General features: G+C 42.3%; 1 protein-coding gene across 4 annotated transcripts in view; it reads left to right on the top strand.

Moving 5' to 3' along the window:
* The window catches only part of mfge8b (milk fat globule EGF and factor V/VIII domain containing b), an 83,164-nt gene that overhangs the window by 42,240 nt on the left and 25,121 nt on the right, over positions 1-15,803 (top strand). For 2 of the 4 annotated variants that reach the window (XM_041175046.1, XM_041175045.1), the window contains exons 2-4: positions 2,238-2,363; positions 5,075-5,155; positions 8,490-8,615. In XM_041175046.1, coding sequence (XP_041030980.1) covers positions 2,238-2,363; positions 5,075-5,155; positions 8,490-8,615 — 333 coding nt within the window. The remainder of the gene's footprint in view (positions 1-2,237; positions 2,364-5,074; positions 5,156-8,489; positions 8,616-15,803) is intronic. The other 2 variants (XM_041175049.1, XM_041175048.1) reach the window with 1 other exon arrangement.

The raw sequence follows: 15,803 nt of genomic DNA, 5'->3' as shown, positions 1-15,803 counted from the left end.
GATTATTTAAATAGAAACGATGTGCAGGGTTATGGGGAAATGGCAGGAGATTGGCACTAAGTTAAAATGCTCAGAAAGCTGGTGCAAACATGATGGGCCAAATGACCTTCTGCACCGCAGCAATTATGTGATTCTATTTCTAGCGGAAAATTTCAAAAGTAGTGGTGGGAAGTGGGGAAGCGATGGAATGTCTTCCCGTCTGCTCTTCCTCCTCTGTCTGCTGGAGTTACACCAAGGAGCTGGATGTATCTCCAGATGAAAAGCTCTCCCAGTACATCTAGCACACCATTTTTCATCAACCAGATAGCACACACCACATGCCATAAGAGCACACCAATTTGTCCCAAATCCAACTGGATCCCGAAAGCCAGGCTGCAAGAGTGTTAGATTTTGCAGCAATCTCCGATTTCCCACAAGTACAAGGGGCATTTGACTGCACTCATGTGGCCTTCTGAGATCACTGGCAACAGCTTGTCACATCCATCGATAAGAAAGGTTTGCACTCTAGATTCTAGAACAGTCCCGGCAAATTGGAGGGTGGCAAATGTAACCCCACTATTTTATATAGGAGGGAGGGACAAAACAGTGAATTACAGACCTGTTAGCCTAACATCAGTAGTAAAGGTCGTGATAACAGGACACTTAGAAAATATCAATGGGATTATACAAAGTCAACATGGTTTTATGAAAGGGAAATCATGTTTGGTAAATCTACTGGAGTTTTTTGAGGATGTAACTAACAGAATAGATAAGGGAGAACCAATGGATGTGGTGGATTTTCAGAAAATTTGATGAAGTCCCACATAAGAGGTTAGTGTGTAAAATTAAAGCACATGGGATTGGAGGGTAACATATTGTCATGGATTGAGAATTGGTTGGCAGACAGGAAAGAGAATAGGAATAAATTGGTCTTTTTTGGAGAGACAGGAGGTGACTAGTGAGGTATCGCAGGGATCAGTGCTTGGACCCCAGCTATTCACAATATATATCAATGATTTGGATGAGGGAACTAAATGTAATATTTTCCAGTTTGCTGAATTTCTGGGCGTCAAGGGGCATGGGGAGAGGGCAAGAGTATGGCTTTGAGATGGAGGACCAGCCATGATCATATTGAATGGCGCAGCAGGCTTGTAGGGCTGAATGGCCTACTCCTGCTCCTATTTTCTATGTTTCTATGTCATCTTCCAGATAACAAATTCCAGCTGGTTATAGAGCAAAACAATCTTAAAGAGAAAGAACATCAGTCTCTTAATGCTGGATGCTTCAGAGATACCTGCTGAAAATTACAAATACTGCTATTTTCCTATCTGAAAAGCTGCCTGGCCAACTGTTAAACTCGGAGTGACCTGAGCCTCTGTTTGCTTAACAACAATTGTGTTTGTGGCTTTAAAGGGGCACACTAATAAAATAATACATTGTGTACTGCACGGTATAAAATTCCTGTCTTTATAGTGGTGAGTATAAATATCATCTATATCACTTAGCCTTCCAAAAAATAAGGCATTGCTGAAATTAGAATCTTGAAAATTCCTTTATCCCCTTCCTTGCTGTCATTAAAAGAAGGAACTGACTTTGAACAAAGGTTACTGTGTTGTTGAACCAAATGTCTTTGCCCTTTCTGGCACTCCCCACCATAACTCTGGTGGGCACACAGCGGAAGGGCTGCAAACTATAATGAGACCCTAGTGTCCTAAGTACGGATCATGCCTAGTGATCCAGTTTCCAGTGGCTGCAAGCCTCTACTCATCCCAAACAAGTCCATTGATTGTTGAGAGTGCAGAGCTCGGGTAACGAATCGAAAAACACGGGACTTCCCACATCCTTGGCCTCTCCATAGTGGCCAGTAAGCTAATTGAAAGGAGGCAAATGGGCTCATGGAAGGGCAGTTGTGGGGCCCACCTTGAGCAGAACTATGGCCTAGACTCTTTTAGAGAAAGACAGAAATTTTGTTCATTTGTAACACAGGGCACTGCACTTCTTGTTTTTCAGCTGACATCTCTCCCCTTGGTCTACTGCTATTTTGGTGAAATCTGCAGCATCTTCACTGTGGTGGGCATCCATGCTTTGCCACAAATCATGCAGATGCCCAGCGGCAATATCCAAATAAAAGGATCTTCCCACTGATAAACTTCAGCAGGCTAAATGGCAGAGATCCTTGTTGGTCACGGTCCTGGTGTAACTGCCAAGGTCACAGCCCACACATTTCAGAGCCATTAATGCTTTTTGCTGCTCCACAGGTCATCCTTGTCAGCCTGACCCTTGCCAGAATGGAGGCTCATGCCTGGCTGGAGTCTCTTTGGATTCCTATTACTGCATCTGCATGGATGGATTCAGCGGGAAACACTGCACGGAGATAGAACAAGGTAAGAAGCCTGGGGGAGAGCTTGATTGGATGACTGATGCTAAGGTTTGAGCTGTTTGTTCTTCCACCTTGCGTTTCTGTCTGCATGGCTATTTATCTATTCTTTTTCACTTTATTGGTTCAAGGATTTCACAGCTCTGTGGCTTTACACAGAAGCAAAGCAAGCAAAATTGGATTGAAATTAAATAAATAATTGAATGCAAATAAAATGTCAGATGCAGTAACAGAAGACCACTGCCTATTGTCCAGGACTTGGCTCCATGCCTAATAGCTTCTGTTTGAGCAGAATTTATTGGGGAAAGAATTCAACTGCCATCAGTGTATCATTGATTAGTGAGGATATACAGCTGTTTGTTTGTCTCTGACAGTAACACCATCTGTTGATTCTTTGAAACTCTATAAACTGCTGGTGTCCTGCAATTGAGACAGGCTAGAAAGAAAGACTTACATCTAACAGTGTCTTTCGCAACTTCAGGATATCCCGAAGCACTTTACAGTCAATTAAATACTTCTTGAAGTGTCATCACCATGGAAGATCTTGTAATATTGTAGGATAGTCACAGGTAATGGTATTAATGAGAATGAGAATTAACAACTTGATGAATATAACTGTGAAATGAGGGAGGGACTTAGTTACATAAGCAAAATAGATCCTTTTGATGTAAAATCAATCCACCAGAATTTAATTATTTATATACTTGTGACTGAACACTGCAAAATTCTTACCTCGGGCCACAAGAAAGATACAAATAAGACAACTTTCTTGGGCTGATTTTTAACTCATCCATCCAGAATCAAAGACCTACTATTTCCCATCACATCATCTAATTTCTTGTATGAGTCTGAAGTTTTTACCTCTATTCCACTTCCAGCACAGTGTAAGTGAAGTTCCTCCTACCATCCTCCTAAACTTTCCTTTCTACAGTTATACAAGCCACCATTATTCCAGCACAACGTCTAGAATGTAGGTAGACTTATAAAGTACAGGTCAAAGATTATAAAGTGCTTAGGGACATTCTGATGTTGTGAATGATTCCAAGTCAATGCACAATTGTGCACTGCTTCAAGCTGAAGTGTTATCTTTCCCTCACATTGCTGAACAATGTTGTGTTACATATAAACCTGCTAGCAATGTCTTTTTAGCCATGGTTAAAATGCATGAAAAAGACGGTTAAAACAAAATGCTTACATCTCTAATGTACCTTTTACAACTTCTGGAGGTACCAAAGTACTTAGCTAATTAAATACTTTAGAAGTGTAGTAACTATTGTAATACCACAGCCTATTTGCACACAGCACGGTCTCACAACCAGCAATGTGATAATGACCAGGTCATCTGTTGCTGAGGTTTTGGCTTGAGATAAATATTGGTCAAGACTCTGGGGAGAATGCCCCTGCTCTTCCTTCAAAATAGTGCCAGGAGATCTTTTACATTTGCCTTTTTAAAAGAAGTACAAGTTAAAACATCTGAGGAGGACTGAGAACCATCTCTAGTGAGAGGAATTTAAAAACAGAAAGATTTTATTGTATAACTTCTGAGCTGGGTCCACAGTGAGTCCAAATTCTCAACTTGCAGCAACTTTTCTGTCTACTTTGCAAGTCTACCTTCATTCTAGATCGACCATCCCAAGCCATGCCAGAGTAATGGTGGCTTGGATAACCACGGAAAGGAAAGTTTAGGAGGATTGTAGGAGGAATTTCTTCACTTACATTGTGGTGGAAGTGAAATAGAGGTAAAAACTTCAGACTCATACAAGAAATTAGATGATGCAATGGGAGATAGTAGTTTTGTTATTCTGGATGGATGAGTTAAAATATGCCCATGAAACTTGTCTTATTTGTATCTTTCTTGTGGCCTGAGGTAAGAATTTTGTGGTGTTCAGTCACAAGTAGATAAATATGGATTGATTTTACATCAAAAGGATCTATTTTGCTTATGTAACTAAGTCCCTCCCTCATTTCACAGTTATATTCATGAGGTTGTTAATTCAGTGCCTGGACTATAATTAATTAGAACAATCTGGAACTGAACAATGTGGCTAAGTGACCTCCTGCTGTTCTGTAAAATGCTATGATCTGTGCAAGGAAGAGTTAACACTGCCATAGTGTTTTTACTGTGCCCAGAATATCCCAAGCTACTTCACAACAAAATGTTTAAGAAATTTAACATGCTACTTAGGTGTATTGTCACTCAGCAAATCTCACAAATGGTAAATGGCCAGTTAATCTGTGTTGTTAATATGGTGTTAAATGAGGGAGGAATATTGGTCAGGATACTGGAGAGCACTTTGCTCTTCAATAGTGCCCTGGAACCATTGACGCCCTGTGAGCAGCATAGGAGGGGAGGATAAAATCTTAAAGAGGAACAGCTCACTCCATAAAGTGTTGGACCAGTGACTAAGATGAATTTACCTTTTTTTTGAGTAAGCGCTTTCTTTGATGTTAACCATAGCCATTTTCACCTTTTGAGTTTCCACTTCTATCTGTGAGCAAAACTTAAGGAGTCCAAAGTACTACAGTGGGGATTCTTATCTCCTGGGAGTTCTGTTGGGCAATGCCATTTCGCTTTTTATCTTCAATTTAGCTGTACCCAGGAAGTTCCCTCACATCACTTCCTGTGGTTTGCAAAGTAATTGTGCAGCCATGTTTCTTCTCCCTCCTTCTCAGCATATCATTTTATTTTAATAAAATTTATTGATGCAATCAAAACAGGAAGTGGTGCAGAGAAACATACCGGGTATACGCTGGAAGACATAAGGTATAACGATGTCACTAGATACTCCAAACCCTCAGGTAAGCTGCCTGTGATTTCTGACAACAGAAATGATGCTGTTGGACAGAAATTCAAAGCTTGACTGTGCTTCAGGTCACAGATCCTCACGAGTCTTGTGCAGGGTTCAAAGCCATTCTCAAACTCTCGCAGAAGGTGTCAAACCTCTTTCTCTTTAGTCTCTCTAAATTAAATGTTTGGTAATTGTAGTTGCTGCTTTGTGCGTGCGTGCACACTGATTGCTTGGGCTGCTGCACTCCCTTTCCATTCTTCGGCCTGTGTTTGAACGCTCGCTGCTAGCGTGGCGACACAACAATTGCTAGGCATATTTCTCAAGTTGGCGGGCTGACCCTGATGCCTGCTTCCTCGCTCTCCGACACCCTGATCAAAATACACTCCAGGGAGACCTTTCAACTCTGGAACTGGCGAGTTGAAAGTCAGCTTTCTGTTTCTTTTGCCTGCAGTGTGTGGTGCGGAGCTTCCATAGTGAAGCAGATATCTGAGCATACAGCAATAAGCTGCATATAAAGCCTGAGAACCTTTTCTTTAGCCTAGAATCTGCATCATTCTACATGACAATCATTTGCTGACATTGGCAGATCCTTGCACCCCAGGCAAATCATTGTCTGCTGTCTTTAAATTGCTGCTTTTGTTGAAAGATCAGACCTGTTCTTGAAATATATCACTATTGTCTGATAATTAGCCAAAAAAGGAATGTCCTTGTCCTGCAATGCCCCAAAATTCTGACTGTGTTTTTTTCCCTCCCCTCCCTCCTGAACCCACAGAATCTAGTCGAAGTAAACATTCCTCAGATGTGAGCCTGCAACTGTCAATTGGCTACCTGACCATGCCAGCCAAGGGCAATAGTGTTTTTATTTATTGTCCATACACACGTCTCTCGGTTGGAATCACAGAATGGGAGATCGGCTGTGATAATTTATCTCTCCTCCTTGATCTCAAGTGCTGGTTTTAGCTCGGGGCAGGTCCACGAGTGAAATTCCCACAGGCTCCTAGCCACATTAGGCCTCAGACCATTTTATCTCATTTAAAGTAGTTCAGCTGTGTCCTCTGCCCAAAACTGGTAGCAGTGCTGGCGTGACAGGTGGGTGGCAACAGGAATTGGAGCAGGAGTCGGGCGCCAATGAGCGCTGGAGTAAACGCTCCCCAGCAAGGTAAGTAATACAGGACTTACACAGATGGTGGGTGGCGGTGTGTGGGGCTGGGCCAATTGCAGCAGAAGCAGACAGGGCTGGATAGACCTGGACAACAGAAGCACAAGATTTCTTTGGACCCGGAAAACGATTCCAGGCCACGAGGAACCTGATCAGAGAGTTTAAAAATGCTTTCTTACCTGGTGACTTTCTGCGAATCATGCATTTTTGGTTTAAAATTACAAAAACCGATATGACATTTCAATATTTATGAAGCCCCGATTTGCCGCCTTTAGGTGATTGCTCTGTTTCCGATACCCGGAAGTCAAAATTGCCGGTGATGTGGTAACACTGTGGGAACCATTTGATTGCCCTCTTAATCCCTTGTCCGCATGGTTCCCACTGGGCAGGCAGGGTTAAAACCATCACTGTCACCATTTCCCATCACCAACCCAGGTCCGGTTTGTTATCTTATCACAGGTCCATGGTGGATCTGGCAATGTTCCTAGTTTGCAAAGGTCAGTTAGGTGTACAAGATTATGAGGGGCATGGACAGGGTGGATGGGGAGCAGCTGTTCCCCTTAGTTGAAGGGTCAGTCACAAGGGGACATAAGTTCAAGGTGAGGGGCAGGAGGTTTAGGGGGGATGTGAGGAAAACCTTTTTTACCCAGAGGGTGGTGACAGCCTGGAATGCGCTGCCTGGGAGGGTGGTAGAGGCGGGTTGCTTCACATCCTTGAAAAAGTACCTGGATGAGCATTTGGCACATCATAACATTCAAGGCTATGGGCCAAGTGCTGGTAAATGGGATTAGGTAGGTAGGTCAGGTGTTTCTCACGTGTCACTGCAGACTCGATGGGCTGAAGGGCCTCTTCTGCACTGTGATTCTGTGATTCTCACTGGATGCTGTGTTGAGTCATCAAAGAACTGAAGAAGTATGTTGGCTGGGAAATTCCTGAGAATTGCTCATGCGCTGATAGTGTTACTGTGCAAGTCCGATTTCTTGCTTTGCTAATGTGCAATCAGATTCAGAAAAATGGAAAATATTCAAAGTGAACTAATTGCAAGAGCAGTTAACTGCAATAAAAAAAAGCAGCCAAAGCTAATGTTTTGCCACTAGCATACATCACTGAAATGTCACAGAGCAGATTAACCTTTTGAGTACTGAAATTGTTTTGGAATTTGCACATTTGTTAACAATTAAAAATAGTTTTTCCTTTTATATTTATAATGCATTTATACATTTATACCACAGTCCTGAAGAAGTAACAGCAACTCTGAGGAATTTCCCAGCTGTTATTTGGAAATTTGGCAGAAACATCAGCTTAGTATCCTATGCATTCCCCTAAAACTCCTCTCCTTTCCACCTCATCAGAATAAACAATAAGGACAACAATAATATGCATTTATATAGTGCCTTTAACATAGTAAAACATCCTCAGGTGCTTCAGAGGAGCATTATCAAGCAAAATTTAAGGTGATGGTGACCAAAAGCTTGGACAAAGAGTAGGTTTTAAGAAGTGTCTCATAGGGGGAAAAAACAAGAGTAGTGAAGTGGAGAGGTTTAAGGAGGAATTTCCAGAGCTGATGTTCCAGGCTAAAGATGAGGTCTGATGGATGTGGATGAATTGAGGGGCTTTGATGAGGCAAAACAGGAAAACTGTTTCTGCTGTTGGGTGAGTCAGTAAGTGGAAGGTGTAAATTTAGGACCATGACCAGACGAATAAATAGGGTTTTAAGTTCGGTTGTTAAGATGTGCCTGACTAAACATGGTGATGGAAATGGAATCTATAATAGCTTCTAAAAGGGAAGATTGTCAATATTTTAAGAAGCAAAATTTAAAAGGGTATGGGAAAAGGGCCAGCAGGGTGGAACTATGGTGGCTGAATGACTTTGGTCTGTCAATTGTTACTGTGGGAGATCAGGATTGTCGATTTTGGCCTCAGTCTATTCCTGAGTTCATTGCCCAAGTTGTCGAGCATTAAGGTTCTGGCTGGATAGCTTTTATAGGGTGGAAGAAACCTGACAACTACTTCCAGTGAAGTGGACAAGGTTATCAACTGATTAATGACTCGAGTTCTGCAACAGAGTGCTTGTGGCCTAGAATATTTTACTTCACCCGGCAGCCAGATTGACTGAGTGGTTAACTCTAGCCTGCCAATTTAAATGGCACTTTCTACACACAATTATTTCTTTCTTCCTTTGCAGGGCCTTGTCACCCTAATCCCTGTGAAAACGGTGGCCTGTGCGAATTGATTTCACGCAGAGGAGATGTCTTCAGCGAATACACCTGCAAATGCCCCACTGGATTCCAGGGCATTCATTGCCAAACAAGTAAGTGAAATGATTTTATTTGGAAATTATTATCTGTGAACAATCCATGGATATCACAACTGTTAAACTATTGGGCGTCGGTGAAATTGAGTATGATGGCATCCAGTGTCTTGCATTTTGAGCTTCTAGTAGCAGAAAACGGACCCTGAATTGAATGGTCTCTCCCTCAATTGCTCATTAAATTAGCAAATGTATTAATTATGAGGCAGTCATGTAATCTTCAAGTTTAGGTGTTGGGTGTAAAATACTGGGCTCTGTTCTGGTGGTCTGTGATGATCTTTGAACCCATCTGTTAGATTAGCATCCTATACAGTTTACTTTTGAAAATGACTGTTCTTAATTTAGGGCCTTGTTAGGCATGAAATTGGATTGCTGGATTGGCTGTATATGGCGAAATGCCTACCTCTGACTCATGCTCATGCCTAGCAATGGTTCACGCAAGTTTTCCCTGTAACCCCTATTATTATTGATTATTCATAGTAATCTTACTATAGTTTGGGTGGGGCACTCATTTGGTTTTAAAGGAAATAAACTGTGCGTCCGACACTTTAAAAAGTTTGATTCCGAGAATTAAATGGACTACAGACTGTGCATTATCTCTGCAAATAGGAAAGGCTGTTCTTCATACTAAAACCTGTTAATATCGCTCCTGGGACTAGGTCAGAGTGATTAATGTGTATCCTGATAGCTCCCATGATTTCGATGGTTAACCAGCAAGAAATCCACCAAAGTGAGAAACCGTTATCACTTGGAGTTTGGATCTCATCCCAGAATAGTTTCAGAAGAGCCAGACAGCTGACCCATTTCAAATGGACTTAAAGGGGAGATTGTTCTCAAACTGTTATTTTTGAGATTTTCAATTATATTACAAATATCTCATGGTCAGACCAATGCTGGAAATGTGTCAACTTCCACATGTATGCGGACAATACCTAGTTTAATCTCTCCACCATCACTGTTAAAATTATAGAGTTATAAAATAATACAGCGTGGATGGCCCATCGTCCCTGTCCAGGGTTTAGGAGGTGCTGTCAAAGAAGTGTTGGCGAGTTGCTACAGCGCATCCTGTAAATAGTATATGCTCTGGCGTGTGGGTGGTGGAGAGAATGAATGTTTAGGGTATTCAAAGGTGCTATACAATTGCAAGTTGTTGATGGAATTGATGTATAGTTGTAAAGTGTCTAGGAACTGATATCGAGTGGTTCAGTCACTCGGACAGTATTGGGACCAATTTTGCAGAATGTCATCACTGCGTTTGTAAATGGAGCTGTCAAACACAAGCCCAACATGACCTGAATTTCAATGGGGATGGAGGGGACAATGTGAAACCTTGCTTTAGAAATTCATTCACTCAACTCCTGTCACTCTCGTCAATGGGAAGACATTTTCTATCCCATGGTGGTAATCTATCAAAAAGTAGATGAGCATTTGCATAGCACCATTCACAACCTCAGGATGCCCCAGAGACTTGACAGCCAATGAAGTACATTTTGAAGTGGAGTCATTGTTGCAAAAAAAAAAATGGCAGCTGTTTTGGGAGATGGCAGTGGAGTGGTAATGTCACTGCACTAGTAATTCAGAGGTCCTAGCTAATGCTCTGGGACATGGGTTCAAATCCCACCGTGGCGGTTGCTGGAATTCAAAATTCAGTTAACAAAATCTGGAATTGAGAGCCAGTCTTAATAATTCTGAATGTGAAACTATGGTCGTAAAAACCCATCTGGTTCATTAATATCCTTCAGGGAAAGAATACTGCCATCCTTACCTGGTCTGACCTATATGTGGCTCCAAATCCACTGTAAAGTGGTTCACACCTAACTGCCCTTTGAAATGGCCAAGCAATTCAATTCAAAAGGGTAATTGGGGATGGGCAACAAATAATTCTTTGGGACTTCTTACACCCACGAGAGAGGGCAGTCAGAGCTTCAGTTTAACATCTCATTTGAAAGGCTGCTCCCTCAATATTGCAGCACTCCCTCAGTACTTAACTTGAGAGCTAGCCTAGATTTGTGCTCAAGGGCTGAATTTTAATGGCCCAGGGTGACAGGACTAGAGGCAGTGGTTTTGGTGGGGGGGTGTGGGTTTGGTGAGGTTGGTAAGGTAGTGGGGAGCTGCATTGGGATAGCTCCCTTTCACTGTCCCACTGCTAGGGAAGGTTCCCAATTAGGAGGTTGCCTGTAGTCAATTTGCCAAGTCAGTCCTACTGCCAGCAAGTACGGATTTGGGTTCTCCTTTTAGTCTGACATTGGAGTCCCAAAGCCCATGTTAAAACTCATCCAAATCTCTGAAGTGGGACTTGAATACTCAACCTTCATGATTCAAAGACGAGAGTGCTTGTAACTAAACCGCACCGGAGACATTGTCCGGTATTGCCTTGTGTGAGAGTTGCTCTGTAGCCTCCAGGATTTCAGCTTTCGCTACATAAATCTTAGTGTTGGTGAAAACGAATTCATACTTAATGCACATTTTTCCCCACTAAAGAGCATACATAGGGCACTTCGATTTGGCCATTGCAGAAAGGGCTCTTTGCCAACTCATTCGGAAGAATTTGGATTAATTTAGCCAATCATCTCTCGTTGATAAACAGCTGATAACGCATGACTCATCCTGAGGGAAAAAGAGATTTCCTTTGACTTCTTCACATTAGGAAGTGACCCCTGCAACATTGTAATGTACACAGGGAACTAGGTCGTGCGGTGAATTAGGAAAAATAACTTGTTGTTTGACCTCAGGGATCTAGCTTGAAATCCGGCCCAGATTTTTGGGATGAAAGACTTCTCTGTCTTCAGTTGTAAATGTCTGGTTTAAAATGAGTTTGGGGCCATTTCAACCCAGGCGCTAATGGGTTTGGGAGCACAACACAAAACTTTTTCAATCGCTGCTAAATTGGCAATCTCACTGAGGCTAGAGGGTGGCTGGTGTAAGAAATGAGAAAATGTTGCCCTTACACAGCAGGGGCCATTCTGGAATTTGGGGTGGGGTCAGATTGTAGGCAAATGTAGAGGGAGCTTCAAAATGTTTCTTACCTCTGCCGTCACAGGCCTAGATGGAACTTTAGTCTGTACCTGACCTGTGCTGTTCCAGACCTAAGGGTGCTTGATGGACGCAGTTTTGCAGGAGGGCTACTTCATGTCAAAACTGTGCTGAAGATCATAAGATCATAAGAAATAGGAGCAGGAGTAGGCCATTTGGCTCCATCAAAGTTGCCCTGCCATTTGAGATCACGGCCAATCTGAACTGGCCTTAACTCCACTTTCCTCTCTGTCCCCATGTCAGTCCAGAAGATATGCCCTGGAGAGCTTGATGAATACACATGAAAGGTGGAATTGGTCAGCAGAATTAGTTCAAAATGGGCTGATAACAAATCAGCAACCTGTTTCCACCAAAGAAAAAGAGGCCTGGTGTAAAACGGGCAAGTAAGTAAATCCATTTCAGGGAGGACCATGATTCTATTCTTACTGTGTATCGAGTCTGATCATATCAGGAATGACAAGAGTGACTCTGACTGCTCTGGATCTAACTGTATCAGTGACTGACTATACTGAGTCTACCTATAGCCACCCTGACTGCACCAGGGGCTGACTATACTGGGTCTGAATGTACCAGTGACTGAATGTAGCTGGTGCCCTCGAGGTGGCTGAGGTGGGGAAGAAACCGTCGTCCATTTCTTTCTGGATTGTGTCTGTGCAAAGAAGCTCTGGAAAGAGATGCAGTGTTTTTGGTGAGGTTCATCCCGAGCAGCTCTGTGACACAGAGTCCATGCTCTATGGGCTGTTTTCAGGGACACACGCCAAGATAAACATCAGTTGCTGCTAGAGCACCATCAACTTGGTGAAAGATCTTCTTTGGGCTACCTGAAACCTATTGGTCTTCCAGTGCAAAGAGTTGTTCATAGTCGAGTGTTGCAGACTGGCACACTATCTAAGGACCAGCTGCCATAGTTACACCGAAGGGCTGGAAACTGAGTAAAATCCCTCAGGCAGTATCTTTGACATGGTATGTATATTGTGAATATTGTATGTAATTGAAATTGTATTGAAGCACTTCAGAGTGCCACATGAAACATGGGAAGAATTTGTTTGTATTGTACTTTTGGTAATTTCCAATTTGAAAGGTTCTGGAACGTAATTGTACAAGTTTTAATGAATAAAATGCTTTTTTTCCCAACAATGTACCAGTGACTGACTGACTGTATATGGTCTGACTGCAATGAGTCTGACTGTAGCTGGTCTGACTGTTCTTTTTCATAAGTGCTTTTTGACTTCTTAAAGACAATTGAGAGTGTGAATGGATGGGGAAACAATTCATTCATGGTGAGTGGTATGAGACGATTTTAATAAGAATTGCACTTTATTTCAGTTATTTTGGAATTAAGAAACCCAAGAGTTTTGCGTGAAAGAAACATCAGTTCTGGTACATTCAGCCCACTTACCAATGAATACAGACTCCATACTGTCAGACCTAGCAAAGTTGGATCTAGTGGATTCAATATGGTCAAACCCAGTACAGTTAGACCCAATACAGTTAGTTCTGACCCAGCCATTCTTGGTATGGTCAGTTTGGTAATATTAGGTGTGGTATATTTACTCTTGGTATGGCCAGAAAGAGTGCAACCAATCGTATATTCCTGACAAAAATAAAAATACCTGGAAAAACTCAGCAGGTCTGGCAGCATCTGCGGAGTGGAACACAGCTAACAGAGTCCGTATGACTCTTCAACAGAACTAAGTAAAAATAGAGACAAAAAAATGCCGGACATCCTGGTCCAGGTCAAAAATTCAGGTGGACTCCCACTTCTGCCTCTATCATTTAATAGTTGGACTGGTCCCAGCTGGTGAAAGGCAAGAGGTTGTTCAAAAAGGATTTGTAAACTTGCCCTTCTGTGGTCGATGACCAGAAGAAATGCTTCAAATATTTCATAAGAAAATAGTAAAGCTGTAAATAGTAGAACTCTGAAAGCAAAACACAAAATGCTGGATTTACACATCAGATCCATCAGCATCTGAATAAAGACAGTTTACCATTTGGGGTGGGGATCAGAACTGGATGTATTTCTGATGAAAGGTCACCACCCAAGATGTATGTCTGCCTTTGGTTGTTTCAAGTGCTGATGGACCTCCAGCATTCTCTGTTGTTTTCATTATTCTTTTTCAGATCTGTTGCTTGCCGTTGGGCTATTTGATTCTGATCCTATTCCCATGCCTTTCAGTAAACTGCCTGAGGGTGTGTTTCTGCTTAAGAGTGGATAGGTGTTTACTAAACACAGAATTCTGGATTTAAGAAGATTAACATGCTCTCAATATGCAGCGGCTTTAAAAAGGATTTCCAACAGCCTGGCAAGACACTGGAACACCTGGTCAATGGAGAGAAGATTAAAATCTTAGCAAGGTGCTGTCTGTGAAGATTCAGCATTGGACTCTGCATTCTGCTTCCTCCCATTTCATTGTTGCCCCCACTCAGCAGTTTTTCTGACATTTTTACTCAAAACATCCCCATTCATTTTAAATCAAATAACATTTCACTTGATTTGCGGATAAGCTTTTCATTCTGCAAGATTACCAAGTGTACATCAAAGTCAATCCTTTTCTTTTTCTATTGAAGTGTATGGAGATGGAAACTGGGAGAGGTCTACAAGGGGAGCCTGATCCATTTTACACTATTTCCCAAAGTTTAATGACCGTCCCCCCCACCAAGAGAGTCAGCTGTGTAGCACTGAGGCAAAACTCTCTCACTGAGCAAAGCAAAGAACTGAGATGAGGAGTCATTTCTTTACTCAAAGTGTGGTGAATCTTAGGAATTTCCTACCCCTGAAGGTTGTGGATGCTTCATTGTTGTCTATATTTAAGGCTGAGATGGACAGATTTTAGGTGTCTCAGGAAATTGAGAGATATGGGGAGTAGGTGAGAAAGTGGAGGTGAGACAAGATCAGCCATGATTGTATTGAATAGTGGAAGAGGCTCAAGGGGCAATATGGTCTACCCTGGCTTACCCTTGCTCCATCTTCTTATGTCCTTATGCTCTTACCTGCAACATAAGTAGAACTTAATTTACTAGAACCTGTAACTCATTGCTTATTGTCTAAAGAAGATAGAATTTGCTACCACAAGGGATAGTCGAGATAGGTAGCATAGATGTATTTAAGGGGAAGCTAGATAAGCATAAGAGAAAGAAAGGAACAGAAGGTTATGCTGACAGGATAAGATGAAGTAGTGTGGGAGGAGGCTCATGTGGTGTATAAAAACTGGCATAGATTGGTTGCATTAAATGGTCTGCCTTTGTGCTATAAATTGTACGTAATACTGGGAAGCAACTAAGATAAATAAATTCATTGTGTGAAGGTCTGGGGGAGTTTTAGTCCTTGCCCACCCTCTCGCTTCCTGCACTCACCCCCCCACAAGGCATTGTGTGAGCAAGAAAGAAAAATGAAAGATGTGTGTTTATATAGCACCTTTCATGACCTGAAGACATCCAAAAAATGCTTTACAGTCATTGAAGTACTTTTGCAGTGCAGTCACTGTTGTAATGTAGAAGTCATGGCAGTTAACTTGTGCACAGTTGCCCACAAACAGCAAAGTGATCTTCTTCAGTTCTCTGCCTGAAGGCTGGTCTAACCCACAGTGCCATGATCTCCATCATGGGTAGGCCAAGGAGGCTGGTCCCATAACAGCCAGAACAGGGGTCAAACCCCGTGCTGTTGGCGCCAATCTGATGCACACCGGCCGTCCAGCCCACTGGCCCCTTCCAAGAGTCATGTATGTAGCAACATACATTTTTACATGCATATTGTAGCCTGGAGCTATGAATAGCAATGGTAAAGGCTCCAATTTCTTTCCATCACAAGGGGCGGAATTTTATGGTCCCTCCCTCTGGCGGGGTTTTCCTGTCCTGCCAAAGTCAATGGACTTTTGAATGGTTCACTACATTTTATGACCCCGCCCCCACTGCGATGGGCCTGTAAAAATCCACCCATGGAACTGTTAACAAAATAACTAAATGGGGGCTCCCATGTTCATTGTGAGGTGAGCTGTATCCCTTGTTGCTCAGATCTGATAGTTCTTCCAAGAGAGGCTCTTTGATGATGAATTGGCCTTTGTTCTTTAGCTGTGGAAGAATTGGTTCTGCTTTTGAATACACACATTTTTTACAGTACTGACTCTCCCTGCCCCAGAGAGGAACATAATCTCTATA

Source organism: Carcharodon carcharias, chromosome 26 (assembly GCF_017639515.1).
Source record: "Carcharodon carcharias isolate sCarCar2 chromosome 26, sCarCar2.pri, whole genome shotgun sequence".
NCBI lineage: Eukaryota > Metazoa > Chordata > Chondrichthyes > Lamniformes > Lamnidae > Carcharodon > Carcharodon carcharias.
This window is presented reverse-complemented; position numbering and strand designations above follow the sequence as displayed.